The sequence below is a fragment of the Hippopotamus amphibius genome, chromosome 8, assembly GCF_030028045.1.
Source record: "Hippopotamus amphibius kiboko isolate mHipAmp2 chromosome 8, mHipAmp2.hap2, whole genome shotgun sequence".
NCBI lineage: Eukaryota > Metazoa > Chordata > Mammalia > Artiodactyla > Hippopotamidae > Hippopotamus > Hippopotamus amphibius.
The window spans coordinates 78,123,100-78,142,694 of NC_080193.1; the positions used below are offsets into that span (position 1 = coordinate 78,123,100).

General features: G+C 40.2%; 1 protein-coding gene across 1 annotated transcript in view; it reads right to left on the reverse strand.

Annotated features, from left to right (window-relative positions):
- Positions 1-1,809: 1,809 nt before the first annotated feature.
- The window catches only part of LOC130859187 (nuclear autoantigen Sp-100-like), a 37,161-nt gene continuing 19,375 nt past the window's right edge, over positions 1,810-19,595 (reverse strand). Inside the window, exons 6-12 of the mRNA XM_057746490.1 lie at positions 17,102-17,251; positions 16,855-17,004; positions 15,059-15,142; positions 12,014-12,061; positions 11,114-11,206; positions 2,719-2,772; positions 1,810-2,105 (exon numbers count right to left, since the gene is read on the reverse strand). Of these exons, the coding sequence (XP_057602473.1) occupies positions 2,023-2,105; positions 2,719-2,772; positions 11,114-11,206; positions 12,014-12,061; positions 15,059-15,142; positions 16,855-17,004; positions 17,102-17,251 (662 nt within the window). The 3' untranslated portion in view covers positions 1,810-2,022. The remainder of the gene's footprint in view (positions 2,106-2,718; positions 2,773-11,113; positions 11,207-12,013; positions 12,062-15,058; positions 15,143-16,854; positions 17,005-17,101; positions 17,252-19,595) is intronic.

Genomic DNA, 19,595 nt, shown 5'->3' on the forward strand with positions numbered 1-19,595 from the left:
ACTTGGAAACTCTTATTTATTTGGCTGGGTTATTGATTTCAGTGAGAGTTAGAAAAGTAATCTATATTCTTTGTAACAGTGCAAATAGTACAGTGTAAGTTAGATCAGTGATCTTCCTTTCCTGTTGTCACTTCTCTTCCTCTCTGATGACCCCTGTTAACTGTACGATCCATTCACATGCAATGAAATCTGGAGTTTGGGATTTCTGAGAAGTCAGGTTGAGTGTTTTGGGGGAGAGAGCAGAAGCACATGTGACTTTAAGACGCAAGTCTCTTCTCCCTGGGTTTACAGCAGGCAGGACTCTGCTATTCTCAATGGCACCTGTAGGAGGGACTGAGCTCTCAGGGGCCTGGGGTTCTGGTTGCAGGGACATCTTCTGGCTCACTGTTACTATAACTTGGAGAGCTTCAGTCCTGAATGGAAAAGTCTTTGACTTCCAGAACCCTTACTTTACAGGCTTGTCTTAGGATGAGGGAAACTGTAAAATTTCCCAGGCACCAGAAAATGAGGGCAGAGCAACTCAATGGACAGAAAATGAAACGGAAGCTGGGAGAATCTTGTAAGATGCCCTGTGGTTCTGAAAGATGAGGTGCATGTCCTGCACAAACTCCTCCACGTGGGGGTACACATGTCCTGCACAAACTCCTCCATATGGGGGTAACCCTGCTCATTCAGCATCTTCTTGGTCTTGAACATGGGTTCCCTGCATTATACATTTCTATCTCCAATGCTTTGATTCTATGAGTTTCTGTCTCCCTAATTTCTCATCTCCTCTGTTGCTTTCTTTCTTTTTCAACACTGATGCTCTTAAGATTCCTCTTTATTTCTTTGTTCATCTTTTTTGGCTCTATTCTTGCAGGTATTTTTTTTTTATTGTTTCTGAAAAGAATTTTTATTAAAAAGTATGCAGTAAGAGGTTACAGAATAGCATATTGAAGAGCATATTGGGAAGTTTTCGCCTGAGGGAGTGAGAGTAAATAACTTCGAATCATTTTATCAAAAGAATATGGTTAACATCACAAACTAAGGAAAGAATAATATATAATAACTCAATACAATTGACCTTTAGACTCTTGCAAGTATTTTATATACCATACAGCTGGCTCCATTCCTACCCTCTTTGTTTCTTTGTGATTTTAATTTTTCCCTCTCCTTCAGTGTATATATCTTTACCCATATCTATCTAGATATAGACATATATATACATATTTATCTCAACATATATGCATATATAAGTGTTATGTGCATGTGTGTGTACACATATATAGTTGCTATTAAATAAGTTTTCTTGCTTTTGGGACTGATACCTTACCCATTAAAGGTACCAGATTCCTTGATTATGTGACACAGCTCTTATATCCTGCCTGTTATATACAACAGTTGCCAGTAGTGAGACACCTGCATTGCTAGTTCCTATTTATCCTTTAGTTTGTTTGCTTGTTTTTTGACCCTTATACATGTGTACATCTATTTTCTCATTCCTAAATTGTTATAGCAAGAGTTTGCCTACTTAGGTCTTAAGAATTTTGTGATGACAAAAGAATATCTAATTTGCCAAAGTATTTTGAAATAAAATAATATAATTACACTGTGAAGGACATATGTTAAAATCTATTCCAAAGTTTGAGAATATTTGATCTAAAGCTTTTGTACCTGTCTGTAATTACATAGCAGGACCAATTCTCTTTTGATGTGTTACCATTACAAATAATTCTGAACCAATATAAATCCAAGATCCTGGTGCTATTGGGCATTACAGTAGGTATGAAAAAAAGATACTAACAATTTGCTATTTATTTCTCCTACAAAAGCAATACACAGTTACATACATTTAGTCAATAGGACTCATCCTATTAAACATGCGTTCACAAATTTCCTGACATTCCATTTTCTAAAATGCTGAATCAGTTCCAGGATTAACAGGATACAAGCTCTTCAAGATCTCAGAGTAAAATTCATCAGGAAACAGTAGCTCTTCATTCCTGACATCCTGCAGGCCAAGGCTTGGCATCCTAGTCTTCTTTATCTGACACATTTCTTAGGGCTAGGAGTTTCCTGAGGCTCGTCTTCGTTATTCAATTCTGAAGAGTCATCACTGCTGATCCCTGCAGAAAGAAATAAAATTCCTTTACAGTCTGTCTGTGTCCTAGGACCGATATAGCATGGAATTTTGTAAAAAGACATTTGGAAAAGGGAAGCTGGAATAAGAGGGTTAGGGATAATTCTACTACCAGGCCACCCTATGGCTCCATCTGACCTGTTGGTCAGGGCTGCTCCAGGAACCACTGCCAAGGCTGGGACAGGGCACACATTTGCCATGGAAGGCACTCCCTTTGGTCACTATTTTTACCCTTTCCTCTTGTCTGTAGATACTTCTCCTTCCACTCTGTTTCTTATCTAAGAGGGACCACGGAAGCAACATTTTTGAGATATCGGAGCCTGCATCAGCTGGGCCCTCAATGAGCACCCCTCCACCCTGGGAACTACTTTATCCTTTTATGTGAGTGAAGAATAAACTTGTACTGCACTGGTGACACTGAACTTCTTGAGGCCTACATGTAACATCAATTAGCCCAGCTTACCTAGTTCAAAATGTGTAATGTAATCATCTGAAATACCAACAAATTTATCATTTTATTTTAAAGGATACAATCAAAAAGTTGAATGAAGCTTTTGTAGCAAAGATATTTGTTACAGCAGAGTTTTAATTGTTCTTACATCTTTTCCTATTGCTTATGCTGCAAATAGATATGTTTTCAATATCCCAAGAACCTAGGAAGGAAAGGAAAATACAACCAGTAAACTATAACTAAAAGAGTTATAAATCTTATGACTACCCACACTGTAGGCAGGATTTGGACTATAAAGACACAATGGTGAGAGAAAAGGTGGCGGTGAAGTAGAGGGATGTGGAATGCATCCCTCTCCACAGATGCATTGGGAATGCACCAAAAGACTCAATAATTCCCACAGAGAACCAGCTGAACACCAGCAGACAACCTCGGAAACCAGAAAGGACTGCAAGGATCCCAACATAACCGATAGGGACGCACTTACGACAGCTCAAAGTGGGTGAAGCGGCTGAGCTGTGGCAGATGGGAGGGAGTGAGAAACACATGGAGGGTCCGCACCATGGCTCAGCTTTCCCGGACTGAGACGTTGATTCACTGCTGAACAGGGGGTCTGGGAGCAGGAGTGTGGGAACCAGAGAACTGGTTGCCAGTGAGGAGAAACATTGTTGCCAGTGAGGAGACAGACCAAGAGGACAGGAGGGAAGAGGTCCACAGCAAAGAGTGCCTGCCCCTGAGAGCTGCTGGGCCATTGTGGCAGCTGGATGCTCCTGGCTCATGGGCGGGGGGGAGGAGCCACGGGCATAGTCTCTCTCTCTCTCTCTCTCTCTCTCTCTCTGCACCTGCAAAGGGCAGAGGAAGGACCCCTGTGGGCCAAGCTAAGGCACTCAGGGATAACAAAGGCACTCAGGCCCTCGGGCAGGGCTGGCTTAGAGTGCTGGCAGCCGAGAGCAAAAAAGCCTGGAGAGAGGTCCAACTCAGACATTCTGTTTACACCTGAGCCACTGGCGTCACCTGCAGCAGGCACCTCCACGCCAGACTGAAACGACATGACCCACACAGTGCACCACTGCTCAATCACTCCCAGGGGAAGGAGCCAATATTGTACCCTCTCCATCCCCACACACCAGCACTTACAGGCGAACAATAAAGGAAGCTTGCTGGCTGCAGAATAATACAAAAAACCCAAGGCAGGTAGAAGGACACTTACAGCTGAGACTCCAAGGAAACAGAAATATTAGTATTAATTCTATTGAACTGGTCCATTCTGGGGTCAGTTCTAGTTTTTGTTTTTTTTTTTTTTCTTTATTAATTATGATCTTAGTCCTAAGGGATCTACAAGTTTTATAACATAATTTTTACTCTATTTTTTATTCTATTTTTATGTTTAGCCTTATTATATACTTCTATTTCTAGCTAAGTTTTTTGTAGTGCAGACTATATATCTCTCCTACCTTCTTTTAATCTCTATCTTTTATTCATTTCTATTTCTTTCTTTTTATTTTCATATTTCCAGTCACACTGTGCTGTTCTGTTGCCCTGTCTTCTATCCATTTTTGTTTCTCTTATTTTAACATACTTATAAGCACCATTATCGATCTGCTCAGTCTCCCTGCTTTATTCTCCAGATGACACACCACCTTGGTATTTATTATTAGGTTTTTGTCTTTATCTTAGTTCTTAGTATAATTGTCTAATTTCAGTCTGAGAATCTCCTGTCTGTCTGGTGGTACTCTAGCTCTTTTTTATATTTGATCCTAGCTTTCAATATCTCCCTGGATTTGTGTTTGTGTGTGTATGGTGTTATTTGTTTGTTTGTTTGTTTGTTTTTGCTTTTGTTTCTATTTTGTTCTGTTTTGGTTTTGAATTTCTGTTGGTTTCTTCTTTGAATGTCTGATAGCATACTGGGGTTCTTCTGTCAGGTTTTTCTAGTGCCTTATGTTCTATTGGATTCAGTAATTGTGTGTATTATACACGTATGTGTTTCCTAGACTTAGTATTTGTTTGACTCAACACTCTGCCATTAGTCTGGGGCTTGGACAGTCTTCTTGAAACCCCTCTATTGCCGGGACAAGCAACCCCTGAATCTTGGACTATGATAAGAAAACAAAGAAACACCATGCAGGCAAAGGAGAAGGAAAAAAACCTACAAGACCAAACAAATGAAGAGGAAAGAGGAAAAATGCCTGAAAAAGAATTCACAGTAATGATAGTAAAAATGATACAAAATCTCAATAACAAAATACAGAAAATACAAGAAACAGTTAGTAAGGACTCAGAAAAACTAAAGAACAAACAAACAGCAATGGACAACAAAATAATTGAAATTAAAAATACTGTAGATGGTATAAACAGCAGAATAACTGAGGCAGAAGAATGAATAAGAGAGTTGGAAGATAGAATGGGGGAAATAACTGCCACACAGCAGGAAAGAGAAAAAAGAATAAAAGAATAGAAGACAGTCTGAGAGAGCTTGGTGACATTAAGTGCACCAACATTCGAATCATTGGCATCCCAGAAGAAGAAGTAAAAAAGAAAGAGTCTGAGAAAATATTTGAAGAGGTTATGGTGGACAACTTACCCAACATGGGAAAGGAAATAATTAACCAAGTCCAAGAAGCACAGAGAGTCCCATACAGAATAAACCCAAGGAGAAATACACAAAGGCACATATTAATCAAACTAATGACAATTAAACACAAAGAAAAAATATTAAAAGCAGCAAGAGAAAAGCAACAAATAACATATAAGGGAAAACCCATAAGGATAACAGCTGACCTTGCTACAGAAATTCTGCAGGCCAGAAGGGAATGGCAGGATATACTGAAAGTCCTGAAAGAGAAAAACTTACAGCCAAGAATACTCTACCCAGCAAGAATCTCATTCAGATTCGATGGAGAAATCAGAAGCTTTACAGACAAGCAAAAGTTAAGAGAATTCAGCTTCACCAAATCAGCCTTACAACAATTGCTTAAGGAACTTCTCTAAGTAGGAAACACAAGAGAAGGAAAAGACCTACAAAAACAAACCCAAAACAATTAAGAAAATGGTCATAGGAACACGCATGTCAATAATCACCTTAAATGTAAATGGATTAAATGCTCCAACCAAAAGACACAGACTGGCTGAATGGATACAAAAACAAGACCCTTCTAAATGCTTCCTACAAGAAACCCACTTCAGACCAAGGGATACATACAGACTGAAAGTAAAGGGATGGAAAAAGATATTCCATGCAAATAGAAGTCAAAAGAAAGCTGGAGTAGCAATACGCATATCAGACAAATTAGACTTTAAAGTAAAGATTATTACAAGAGACAAGGAAGGACACTACATAATGATCAAGGGATCCATCCAAGAAGAACATATCACAATGGTAAATATCTATGCACCCAACATAGGAGCACCTCAATACATAAGGCAAATGCTAACAGACATAAAAGGGGATATCAACAGGAACACAATAATAGTGGGAGACTTGAACACCCCACTTACATCAATGGACAGATCATCCAAACAGAAAATAAAGACACACAAGCTTTAAAGGACACATTTAGACCATCTCTACTTGATTGATATTTATAGGACATTCTATCCAAAAACAACAGAATACACTTTCTTCTTGAGTGCACATGGAACATTTTCCAGGATAGATCACATCTTGGGTCACAAATCAAAACTCAGTAAATCCAAGAAAATCGAAATCATATCAAGCATCTTCTCTGACCACAATGCCATGAGACTAGATATCAATTACAGGAAAAAAACTGTAAAAAGTAGAAACACATGTAGGCTAAAAAATACACTGTTAAACAACCAAGAACTCATTAAAGAAATCAAAGAGGAAAACAAAAAATATCTGGAAACAAACAACAATGAAAACACAACAACCCAAAACCTATTGGACACAGCAAAAGCAGTTCTAAGAGGGAAATTTACTGCAATACAGTCCTACCTTAAGAAACAAGAAAAATATCGAATAAACAACCTAACCTTACACCTAAAACAACTAGAGAAAGAAGAACAAAGAAACCCCAAAGTGAGCAGAAGGAAAGAAATCATAAAGATCAGATCAGAAATAAATGAAAAAGAAAGGAAGGAAACAATAGCAAAGTTCAATGAAACTAAAAGCTGGTTCTTTGAGAAGATAAAGAAAATTGATAAACCATTAGCCAGACTCATCAGGAAAAAAAGGGAGAAGGCACAAATCAACAGAATTAAAAATGAAAGAGGAGAAGTAACAACAGACACCATAGAAATACAAAAGATCATGAGAGAATACTACAAGCAACTATATGCCAATAAATTGGATAACCTGGAAGAAATGGATAAATTCTTAGAAAAATACAGTCTTCCAAGACTGAACCAGGAAGAAATAGAAAATATGAACAGACCAATCACAAGACTGGGACGGGGAGGGTAGGGGGGACTCAAGGGAGGGTGGGGGAAGTCGAGGGAGGAAGGGAATACGGGGATATGTGTATAGAAACAGATGATTGAACTTGGTGTACCCCCAAAAAAATAATAAGAAAGAAAGAAAGAAAGAAAGAAAGAAAGAGGGGAAGAAAATATGAACAGACCAATCAGAAGTACGGAAATTGAGGCTGTGATTAAAAGTCTCCCAACAAACAAAAGCCCAGGGCCAGATGGCTTCACAGGCGAATTCTATCAAATATTTGGAGAAGAGCTAACACCTATCCTTCTCAAACTCTTCCAAAATATAGCAGAAGGAGGAACACTCCCAAACTCATTCTGGTATCAGGGTGGTGGTGATGAGGCCACCATCACCCTGATACCAAAATCAGGCAAAGATGTCACAAAAAAAGAAAATTACAGACCAATATCACTGATGAATATAGATGCAAAAAACCTCAACAAAATACTAGCTAACGGAATCCAACAGCACATTAAAAAAAATCATACACCATGATCCAGTGGGGTTTATCCCTGGGATGCAAGGATTCTTCAATATACACAAATCAATCAATGTGATACATCATATCAACAAACTGAAGGATAAAAACCACATGATACTCTCAATAGATGCAGAAAAAGCTTTTGACAAAATTCAGCATCCATTTATGATAAAAACTCTCCAGAAAATGGACATAGAAGGACATTACCTCAACATAATAAAAGCCATATATGAGAAATCAAAAGTCAACATCGTTCTAAATGGGGAAAAACTGAAAGAATTCCCTCTAAGAACAGGAATAAGATAAGGGTGTCCACTCTCACCATTATTATTCAACATAGTTTTGGAAGTTTTAGCCACAGCAATCAAAGAAGAAAATGAAATAAAAGGAATCCAAACTGGAAAAGAAGAAATAAAATTGTCACTCTTTGCAGAGGACATGATATTATACATAGAAAACCCTAAAGACTCTACCAGAAAACTGCTAGCACTAATTGATGAATTTAGTAAAGTAGCAGGATACAAAATTAATGCTCAGAAATCTCTTGCATTCCTATACACTAACAACAAAAGAGCAAAAAGAGAAATTAAGGAAACTCTCCCATTTACTATTGCAACAAAAAGAATAAAATACCTAGGAATAAACCTGCCTAAGGAGGCAAAAGATCTGTATGCAGAAAGCTTTAAGACACTGATGAAAGAAATCAAAGATGATACAAACAGATGGAGGGACATACCATGTTCTTGGATTGGAAGAATCAACATGGTGAAAATGACTGTACTGCCCAAAGCAATTTACAGATTCAGTGCAATCCCTATCAAATTTCCAATAGCATTTTTCACAGAACTAGAACAAGAAATATTACAATTGGTATGGAAACACAAAAGACCCCGAATAGCCAAAGCATTCTTGAGAAGGAAAAATGGAGTTGGTGGAATTAAGCTTCCTGACTTCAAACTATACTACAAGGCCGCAGTGATCAAGACAGTATGGTACTGGCACAAAATAGAAAGGAAGATCAATGGAACAGAAGAGAGAACCCAGAGATAAACCCAAACACATATGGGCACCTTATCTTTGACAAAGGAGGCAAGAATATACAATGGAAAAAAGAGAGCCTCTTCAATAAGTGGTGCTGGGAAAACTGGACAGCTACATGCAAAAGAATGAAATTAGAACATTTCCTAACACCATACACAAAAATAAACTCCAAATGGATTAAAGACCTGAATGTAAGTCCAGACACTATAAAACTCCTAGAGGAAAACATAGGCAGAACATTCTATGACTTACATCAAAGCAAGATCCTTTTTGACCCACCTCCTAGAATCATGGAAATAAAATCAAAAATAAACAAATAGGACCTCATGAAACTTCAAAGCTTTTGCACAGCTAAAGAAACCATAGACAAGACTAGAAGGCAACCCTCAGAATGGGAAAAAATAGTTCCCAAGAAAACAATGGACAAAGGATTAACCTCCAAAATATACAAGCAGCTCATGCAGCTTAATACCAAAAAAGCAAATAACCCAATCTACAAATGGGCAGAAGACCTAAATAGACATTTCTCCAAAGAAGACATACAGATGGCCAACAAACACATGAAAAGATGCTCAACATCACTAATCATCAGAGAAATGCAAGTCAAAGCCACAATGAGGTATCACCTCACACTGGTCAGAATGGCCATCATCACAAAATCTGGAAACAACAAATGTTGGAGAGGGTGTGGAGAAAAGGGACCTCTCCTGCACTGCTGGTGGGACTGTAAGTTGGTACAGCCACTATGGAAAACAGTTTGCAGGTTCCTTAAAAAACTAAAAATTGAACTACCATATGATCCAGTAATCCCACTCCTGGACATATACCCAGAGAAAACCATAATCCAAAAAGAAACATATACCATAATGTTTATTGCAGCACTATTTACAATAGCCAGGACATGGAAGCAACCTAAATGCCCATCAACAGATGAATGGATGAAGAAGGTGTGGCATATATATACAATGGAATATTACTCAGCCATAAAAAGGGATGAGATGGAGCTATATGTCATGAGGTGGATAGACCTAGAGTCTGTCATACAGAGTGAAGTAAGCCAGAAAGAGAAAAACAAATATTGTATGCTAACTCACATATACGGAATCTAAAAAAAAGAAAAAAGAAAAATGGTACTGGTGAACCCAGTGACAAGACAAGAGTAAGGATGCAGATGTAGAGAATGGACTGGAGGACATGAGGTTGAGGAGCCGGGGGGTGAAGGGGAAGCTGGAACGAAGTGAGAGAGTAGCATAGACATATATATACTACCAACTCTAAAATAGATAGCCAGTGGGAAGTGGCTGTATAACAAAGGGAGATCAACTTGATGATGGATGATGCCTTAGAGGGCCAGGATGGGGAGGGTGGGGGGGAGTTGAGGGAGGGAGGGAATATGGGGATATGTGTATAAATACAGCTGATTGACTTTGGTGTGCCTCAAAAACTGGTACAAGAGTGCAAAGCAATTATATCCCCCCCCCCACCAAAAAAGACACAATGGTGATCATTTCTGTCTCTTCCCATCTTCAGGAAGTGATCATTACCAAATGGAGCAAAGACTCATGATATTTTAGCCCTAGCTGCAAAGTCAAAGAAGTTTTGAAAACCAATATTTTTTCATAGGTTTGTAGCTAACTAATTTGGCAATGAATCTGGACTTCAGCTGCCATGAGTCCAATATTTGTCACAGTTGATGTGAATTCACACAATTTGCTGCAGGAACACTAATATAGTATATTTAAGAATGGGATTCTGTCCCAGACCCTATTGAGGTGTTTTGTAATGTATAGGATATACACCACACTGTCTTTCTAAAATAATAAAAGTATTATTTTACACCTGGCTTTAAAGATTTTGGTTTTTTAATTAATTTTTATTGTGGTATAGTTGCTTTACGATGTTGTGTTGAAGATTTTGAATAAAGGATTACAAATGGTTGCTAAGAGTCCAGGTTGTTAGTTGCATGCCCTCCGGTAACTTTCTATATGTGATGTGTTAAAGATCCTTAAATATTTATGTGCTGGAGTTTCCTAATCTGTGAAATGAGGGAACCACAGTTTTCTGACCTACATTTTAGGTTGTTGTAAACATAAAAGAATATCTTATTTGCGAATATACTTTCAAATATCATTATATAGACCAAGGCCATGTTGGGGGTCATCTGTCAAAAGCTATAAATTAAATTTGATGGTAATAGCCAAAAGCTTTTGCTTCTGTCAGTACTTAGAGAGAATGGCCAGAATCTTCTGAGTTTTGAACAAATGTGTGACAAATGAAGCAATGGCAGCCTACTTCAATTTCTCTGCTCTCTACAAATAGAGGGTGAGCAGAGGCAGAAATCACTATATAATACTTTGTGGGGCAATACATGTAGTAAAGTGACACTGCCATTCAACTCAAGCCATCTTGTTAACCTGAATTTATAATGATTTCTTTCTTTGCATTTTTCAAAATAGCCACCAGAGATAAATGCAGAGAATGGGCTCTGAAGGTTAACTGAACTACTGGCTGGGGAGTGTGCTCTGAGTGAATTGCACTAGAAAACAGGAGCCTGATGTCCTGGAGCCCATTGATAGCTGTCCTTACCCTCCTTATCAGGACCGCTTCTCAGTGCTGAGCTCCAGGTTGCCCGGGGCTCCTTTTCCTCACTGGACTCTGAAGAGTCTTCACTTAATATCACTGCAGAATGAAGAAAATATCCCTTGAAGTTCTTAGTGTATGACAAAGGAACCAAGATAGGACAAACCTGGGAAGCTCTGAAAATCCAGGGCAAGAATGTCCCTACATCAGACTTCCATGATCTGCCTGTCGTAGTCATGTGAACTGTAAGTCAGGGTTTTACTCTTTCACATCCTGTGCACCTGCAGCTGAGAAAACTTTACTCTCAGGGGCATCTCTGCTTTGTCTTGGCCCTCCATCTTCTTACACTACATTCTTTCTTTCTTTACTTGTCCCATTTAGATTTGTTGTTGTTGTTTTGGTATCTACATTTGTATTTATTTTTAACATTGCTTCTCTCCCAGGTCAGTCTTGAAAGTCTGGTATTGAAGAAGGTGAATCTCCCAACTGGCTGTCCCTCCATGACCACTTAAACAGACTCCCATCCTCCCTCTTCTAAAACTCTTTGGTGGGACCTCCCTGGTGGTCCAGCGGTGAAGGCACCGTGCTTCCATTGCAGGGGGCATGGGATCGATCCCTGGTCTGGCCCGCATGCTGCATAGCGTGGCCAAAAAATTAAAAAAGAAAAAAAAAGAAAAAATCTCCTTGGAATGTTTACTTGAGAAAAAATTAAAATTCTTTTGCATTTGTGTCCTTGACTTCGCTTTAGCCACTAGCCTAACTAATTAATACAAGAGCTAAGTATGAACCATCTTAAATTAGAGAAAGTTTACATTTTACTTTGAAGGATATAGCAAAGAATTAGAATGATCTTTTGTAGAAAACACTGCTCCTTTATAACAGTGGTGAGATTTTATTTGCTCTTACCTCTTTTCCAGTTCCTTTTTCTAGATGATATTCTGATATTCATGGGTTCTATAAAGTAAGAGGGAGAAACAGTTATCTGTTCGCAAAAATCTTACAATTTCTATGAAAACTCACTAGGCAGATGGGCTTGCGATGGTCACAATGTTTTGATGACCATTTCCCTCTCTTTCATTAAGATGAATCCAGTTCTGGTGGCCCAGGTTCATAATGCTGGGTTACTGCTGGGCTCTGCATTTTACTCTCCATGTGAATTTCTAAAACACCCTTAAACATTACCAACTGCAGTTTCCTCATCTACAAGGGTAAGTCAAAAATTATCCACACTCTGGCTGTAGAATTTATTTTAAGTAACTTTTAGGAAAGATAAATACATAATTTTTGACAGAATCTCCTTGCTTTTCAATACACTTTGTCCATGTGTCAACAAGTTTTTGTATTCCCTCATTAAAAAATGTTTTAGGCTGAGCTGTGAGCCACGAATGCACCACTGTCTTCACTTCTTCATCAGAAGTGAATTTTCGTCCCCTTAAGGCTGCTTTCAGGGGAGTAAACAGGTGAAAGTCTGATGGAGCAAGATCAGGACTAAAGGGAAGATGCTTTAATACCTCAAAAGGAAGTTTTTGCAGAGTGTTGACAGTGTGGGCAGAAGTGTGTGGACATGCATTGTCATGCAAGATCACAACGCCCTTGGATAGCAATCCTCTGCGTTTAATCTGAAGTTTAGGTTTCAGCTCTGCCCACAGAGCTTTTTGTCTTTTCTAAAAGTTAATTAAAATAAATTCTACAGCCAGAGTGCAGATAATTTTTGACTCACCCTCGTATAAATCTAAGGTAGCCTGGTTGCCCTATCTCCCTGTAAAGGTTTTTGTGCAATTAAAATGAAGCATTATTTACAAACGTCCTGTAAAAAAAATCACAACATAAGCCAATGGTTAAACTATAATTTGTGTTTGAGAATAGTTGCTCTGTAGCCATTTTTCCATTAATAATTTAATAGCAGCACAAATTATTTTATAAGGACTTTCTAGTTTGGAACTAATGATAGTAGTATCAATGAAGAGGAGAATACTGTGCTTACTATGCTTTATAGAATATAAAGCATGTTGTTAGAGAATAAGTACTCTATTTCCACTCTTTGGCATTAATAGATACGATAGTGTGTAGTAAAAGGTATAATTTTAATAGCATATTTTGCTACATGTTCAATATACCAATTGATTGGACTCATACAGTCAAACAACAGTTTATATAAAATGCCTTCTTGCCTCCTTCCACTTCCCGACAGGGACAGAGAAGTTAAATGTGGAAAACGATATCCTAAAAGGAATTAAATCAGGGCACATGGAGAATGCTCAGAAGAAGATTCATCAGGAAACCAGAGCTCTGGTTACATGCTCGGGATATTGGCCGCCATGGCTCCCATCCTTATCTTCCTATGAGAGCCGTCTGGGGTCGTGAGCAGGTGGCTTCTTGGGCCTCGCCTCCCTCACTTGACTCTAAAGAGTCAAGGTTATTGGCCACGGCACAAAGGAACAGGATTCTTGAGGGGTCTGGGTACGTGACCAAGGAACCCATTCAGCAGGAAATTCCCTCATAAGAAAACTTGCAAACGTCTTGAAAGACCATGTGAAGCACGGCCTGCAGCCAGGCCACCCTGGGCTGCCCTTCTGAGTCACCTGCCGTGCAGGTTAGTGATGCTCCACCCCCTGTCCCCAGAGCAGAGACGAGTCAAATGCGAGGGGCAACTTTGCTCTGCTTGAACCTTACCAGCCTCCCCTTCTCTCTCTTCTGCTTCTGACCCCTTCTGTCTTTTCACACGTCCTTCATCTGCTGTTTCTTAGGCGGGGAGACCCTGGAAATCTTGTGTTTAAGACCAGGAACCTCTTCTCCCCCTGAACCCGCTCATCCGTCTGGTGCCCCCTGAACTCTTTGCAAGCCTGGGAAATTATCTTCTCATGTGTCTGAGCCACAGATGTGTTTTGGGACTACCTTCTAGAGCAGTCTGCCTACTAGCACTAAGACAAAAGTGGAAGGTGGACTCCCTAAAAACGGAAGCAAATCTACATTTTACTTTCATAGATCTAGTGAGCAATTAGATTGAACATATTTAAAATATTGATCTTCTGTAACATCAAGACAGGCAACATTTTTATTTGTGCTTAGGGCTCTTCCTAGTGTGTTTCCCTAAATAGGCATGTTTCTAATACCTCTGGGTCTAGAAAGTAGAAAGGGGAAAAAAATCACCAGTGTGTACACTAAAGAGACAGATCTTATGACAACTCATACTACCCACAGGATTGAGGAAACAGTTTGAAAAGCATTTTGAACTCCAATTTTACAAGGAAATAATGCAGAATCCAGGACACCAGCCTTGTTGTTCCCTTTGATTTTCCACAAGACTTCGTAGAGAGCTTGAAACATTTATGTGATTGTGTTTTGTCACCTAGAACAAGGGTTACAATGTGCATCTTGCTTACCCCTTAAGATTGCTATAAAGGATAAAGTAAGATATTTGCAAAGGTCCTTTGGAAAGTTTCTGTGTACGCCATGACTTGCTGAAGAATTCTGTCGAAAACAATACTTTAGATTTCAGAATACTTTCTCCGAAGTCTTAGTTTCTGCTAACATTAGATAGCTGGATGAGTTATTTTATGACACGATTCAAGTTTGTAATCAGATAGCAATATGACCTTCCAATAAAGGAGTATTTAGCTTTCTGTTCTTTACAGAAATCACTGTATAAATCCAACACTTAAGGCATAGCAACTAGTTAGTTTTAAACAAACATACTTTGCTAGCCTATTTCCACTATATAATCAACATATGGTACATATATTGATTAATAGGACCCATGAATTAATAGGACACATCCATCGCATATGTATGATTATGAACCCCAGAAAGTCCAGTAAAATAACCAAAGAGAATGGGATTCCAGGATAAACTGGATCCATGGTGCAGAAGGGGCTCAGAATAAGACGCTCAGGAAACAGTGGCTCTAGATCAGATTCCTGCAGCCCAGGCCTTACTCTCCCACTTCCTTACCAGACACCCTTCTCAGTGCTGATGTGGAGGGTTCAGGGGACTTGTCTCCACCACTGGATTCTGCGGAGTCCTCGCTGCTGATCACTGCACAGAGGAGCAAAACCCCTTAAGATCTCAGGGTGGAGCCCATGCAGCAGGAAACCCCAGAATGAGCCCACTAGGGATACCTAGAAGCTAAGTTAACTCAGGGCATCGTGGCCTGTGCTTGAATGTGTGTGACCTGTAGATTTCTCCAGATCCTGCACAAAAGATGATGATATTCACACACAGAGGGCAGCTTTGCCCATCCTGCCAATACTCATCTTTCCCCACCCTCATTCTACCTCTTACCACCCTCTACCTCTGACCCTCTACTTCCTTCTCATTTTACCTCTTCACTTTCCTCTTGTCTTGGCCCATTTTCTCTATTATGCCTTTCTGGAGGTGGTATCTGTTAATATTTGCCTTCATGTGTTTTTTTTTCCATCTCCTCTCGTGAATATCTTGGCTCTCTGATTTTTTCCCCTTTTCTTTCTTTTACCCCCATACTTTCTTCTCTTGCTTTAGAAATAGTCTCTTGGACATCAATACATTCCGTCTACCACTTCTGTCTTTTGATATTTTTCCAGTTCCTGGGGAATGTTTTCTGCTAAACTCACCGCACAAGGCGCGGGTTCCCTCCCCTTCCTGCCTCTGTCCAAGGCCACCTGGACTGGCGGGATGGACCCTGATGACCTGCCCCAGCCTCTTGCCCTGTTCCTGGGATTCCTGCTCCACAAGCTTTCTGTCAGCCTTACCTATTATGTCAGATGCCTGGTTACGGCCCGTCCTTGTTTGGGTTTGCCGTTCAACTTCTGGGTTAAAAAATGGCTTTTCCTTCTTTATATCCACCAGAAGGACAGAACAGGAATTCATTTGAGATCCATGGTTGGGTAGCTCTGCTTCTGGATCAAATTGTAATGAGTGCGGAATTTTAATTTGTCTCCCCCAAAGGCAGGGAGCGCTGCTCCTTAGCATGAACAGCCTTCTCCCCGTAACCCCACGGCAGGGGGAGGCTTCACCACTTCTCCTTCCTGCTGCTCAACTCTGTCCCTTCCTTTGTGCCTCTCTCAACTCTGGGTTTTTTGCTTTTGTCTTTACTTTCCTGGGGAGAGGTCTATTTTTATCACAGGTCTGTTCTGATCACTGCAGACACCCTACACTTCTCCATGGTATTAGGAACAGCCCCTTGTGCCTTCATTCCGGTGTCTGCCTCCTCAAATGGGACAGTGCCTTGACTTCTCTCCTCTCTCTCTTTGGTCTACTCTCTACTGATTTTTCATTCATTGCCCTTTACTCATTCCCTATGGAGTTCTCTTTTGTGCCTCCCCCATTTTTTTCTTATTTTTTGGTATTCATTTTTCTTTGTGTCTTTATTTATTCATTCTCTTTTCTCTACATTTTTAAAAATCACTGTCCCAAAGGGCCCTGTAGGGTCTAGAGTTGAGGCAAAGATGGTGCTTAGAATGAGATGGTCCTTACATGTACCCTGGGGTCTCCCTGCCTCATCCTAGACCTGGCCTTGCTCTCCTATACCTAATATTTTAGCTTATCCATTCTCTGTTATATTTCCTACCTTTTCCTATTCTGTGTTTCTTAATTAGTGATGTGACCTGTGTATGCCTCTTCTATATCAATTTTGTCTTTCTATTTATTTTCTTCATATCAAACATTCCAATCATCATCGAAGGTTTCCCCTGTGGCATTGTGCAACACACCAAGTCCCCCCACCTGTCTGTTCCCCTCCACACTCATCAAACCCAGTCATTCAGTCTTACCTGCTGGTTCAGACTCTTGGGCACATTGTTCATTTGCTTGTTGGCTTTCTATTGCATCATTTTGATTGCTGGTTGTATCTTTCCTCATTGCATTTATCTGTTCTGTTTCACAGAGGTGATCTGAGGGTCCATTTTCAGGTGGGGTCGTACCTAAATAATGTTTTGATTCATCAATATTTTGTTTTCCTCCTTCATTAATCAGCGTCCAACAGGAAAATACAAACCACTCTACGCTTTTAAAGCATACCTGCTGGTTCAGACTCTTGGGCACATTGTTCATTTGCTTGTTGGCTTTCTATTGCATCATTTTGATTGCTGGTTGTATCTTTCCTCATTGCATTTATCTGTTCTGTTTCACAGAGGTGATCTGAGGGTCCATTTTCAGGTGGGGTCATACCTAAATAATGTTTTGATTCATCAATATTTTGTTTTCCTCCTTCATTAATCAGCGTCCAACAGGAAAATACAAACCACTCTACGCTTTTAAAGCAGAGGGAATTTAATCCAAGGGATTGGTTACATGGTTGATGGAAGAGCAGAGATCAGATAGAAGAATGCAGCAACCTAAAGAACAGTCAACAGGAAGCTATGGGAGGGATGGAGGGTGAGTTCTTGGGCTCAGGTCACTGGGTAGGCAGAAGCTGGACCATGGCTGGCCTGCCTAGTAGAAGGTGGAGGCAAGGCTGAGATGCAGCCACTGGCAGAATTGCTGCTGGAGGCAGTGATGGGGCAACACCTGGCTTCTCCCTTACTCCCTCTCTGTTGCTAGTGTCTCCCATGTTAGGAATCCAGCAGGGAGCCAGCAGCAAGGGGAGCTGGCAAGCAAGTCTTCAGGGGCCAGAGACAGAGGGCAGAGCAGAGCCAGGGAGGGTAAGGAATGAATTCCTGAGTAAACCACTCAGGACCAGCACACACACCCTTCCCCCATGGCAAACCTCCTCTGCTCAGTATGGATTCCATCGACCCATCCCACTCTGTTCCCACCAGCCTCAATAATGTTTGAATACATAGTTATATTTTTTCAGTGTAGTGTGGATTTTTTAAACAAATTTACTTAAAGTATGATTTCAAAATTATTTCCCAAAGTTTTAATATAGACTGTGGGTCCTGGTGCATGCTTTGTGCCACATCCTGATGGGCATGAGCCGGTTTGCTGGGTCACACTTTTGGACACAATAATTGGTAGCTTGTTATGTATCATTTGGGTCATGGGTTGAATTTTCTCTCTTTATATTCATTGCCTCCCATCACTTAGATGCTCTGGGATTCTATTTCCTGGCACAGTTGACCCCAGACCACAAGGTAAGTTTTAAAGAATTTCACTGCCTCCTCCCTCCACAACCTCCCCCCGTGCCCCTCCCCACCCCCCCGCCCCCCACACACACTGACTCCCTTCTCTTCTGCTCATTACTCATCACAATTCCATCCACTCATCCCTTCCGGTTCCCACCAGCTGCACTAGTAGATGAACGGCTAAGAACACGGATTCATGCATATTGTGTTTTTTCTTTTCTTAAATGTTACCTTTTTAAATAAATGTGACTTGTTAAATGATTAACTATGCTTTCAAAGATCACTTGGAAAGGGTTTTTTTTTTTTCTTTTATAAAATTGTATTACTAAGTTAGAACATCCCTTCTTAAATAACACATCCCAACTGGAAGCTACATAATAAGAGTTTTCCACAGTGTGGGAAGTTCCCTGAGACTCTTCGTTGTTATTATTTCCAAAGGAGATTCATGGGAGAAAGACATAAAATTTGTTATAGACTAGTGTGATCTAAGGGTGGGGAAACTGTGCCTTTCAATTTATCTTCCTGGGTCAGAAGTAGGTGTTGCTTTTTTATCACTAATGGTTACTGTAATGGTTAAAAGCTTGGACTCTGGCACCAGACACAAGCAATGATGATGATTAAATGTAATAATAATAACAAATGCATGGAATACTGATGGCGCCCCATGCAAGATTGTGAATGCTTTGAATAACATAACTTGTTTAAAATCCATCACCCTCTGAAGTAAGTATATTTCGCAGATGTCCATTTTACAGATGATGAAACTGAGGGACAAAGAGGGGTAGTCACTACCCTAAGACCATGAGGAAGAATTTGACCCCAGGCTGTGACACTGCCCACAGCAGAATTCAATCCCAATTCTCAGTTGGGTGAAATTCTACAAATAACCAAACTCTCTAAGCTGATTCTTTCTCATCTGAAAAATGAGGATATTATAGACCTCATTTTTGGACATTTGAGACAATTAAATAAGTTTTTGCTTGTATCACTGCTTGAGATATTGTTACTGATCAGAAAAATGAAGCTGTTATGATCAATGTCTTAAATTGATAGTGTTTTAAATAATTTGGTATCATTATTAGCAGTGTTATGGATTAACAGAGGTCAAGAGTTATTGGTTGCTAAGGTACCAAAGGTTTTTTTTCAGAGGCCTGTCTGGTGTTTGGAGGGCAGCTCCTGGCCTCTGTCATAGGGATGACGGGAGAGGGTTTGCACAGGAGGCACGTGGTGTCCATGGTCCTGTGTGAGGGACCCGGCAGGGGAGGGACCCTGTCTCCCGGGGAACGCTGATCACCTGCTTCCCCTACCACTCTCGCTGCAGCACTGGCCTCTGCTGGACATCACGTCAAAGCACCAAGGTTGCTGCCAGACCAAGCAGGACAGAGCAGAAAACTGTGAAGCCAGATACCTGGGCAAAACAACCAGGACCAAAGCCTCTGGGGATTGGC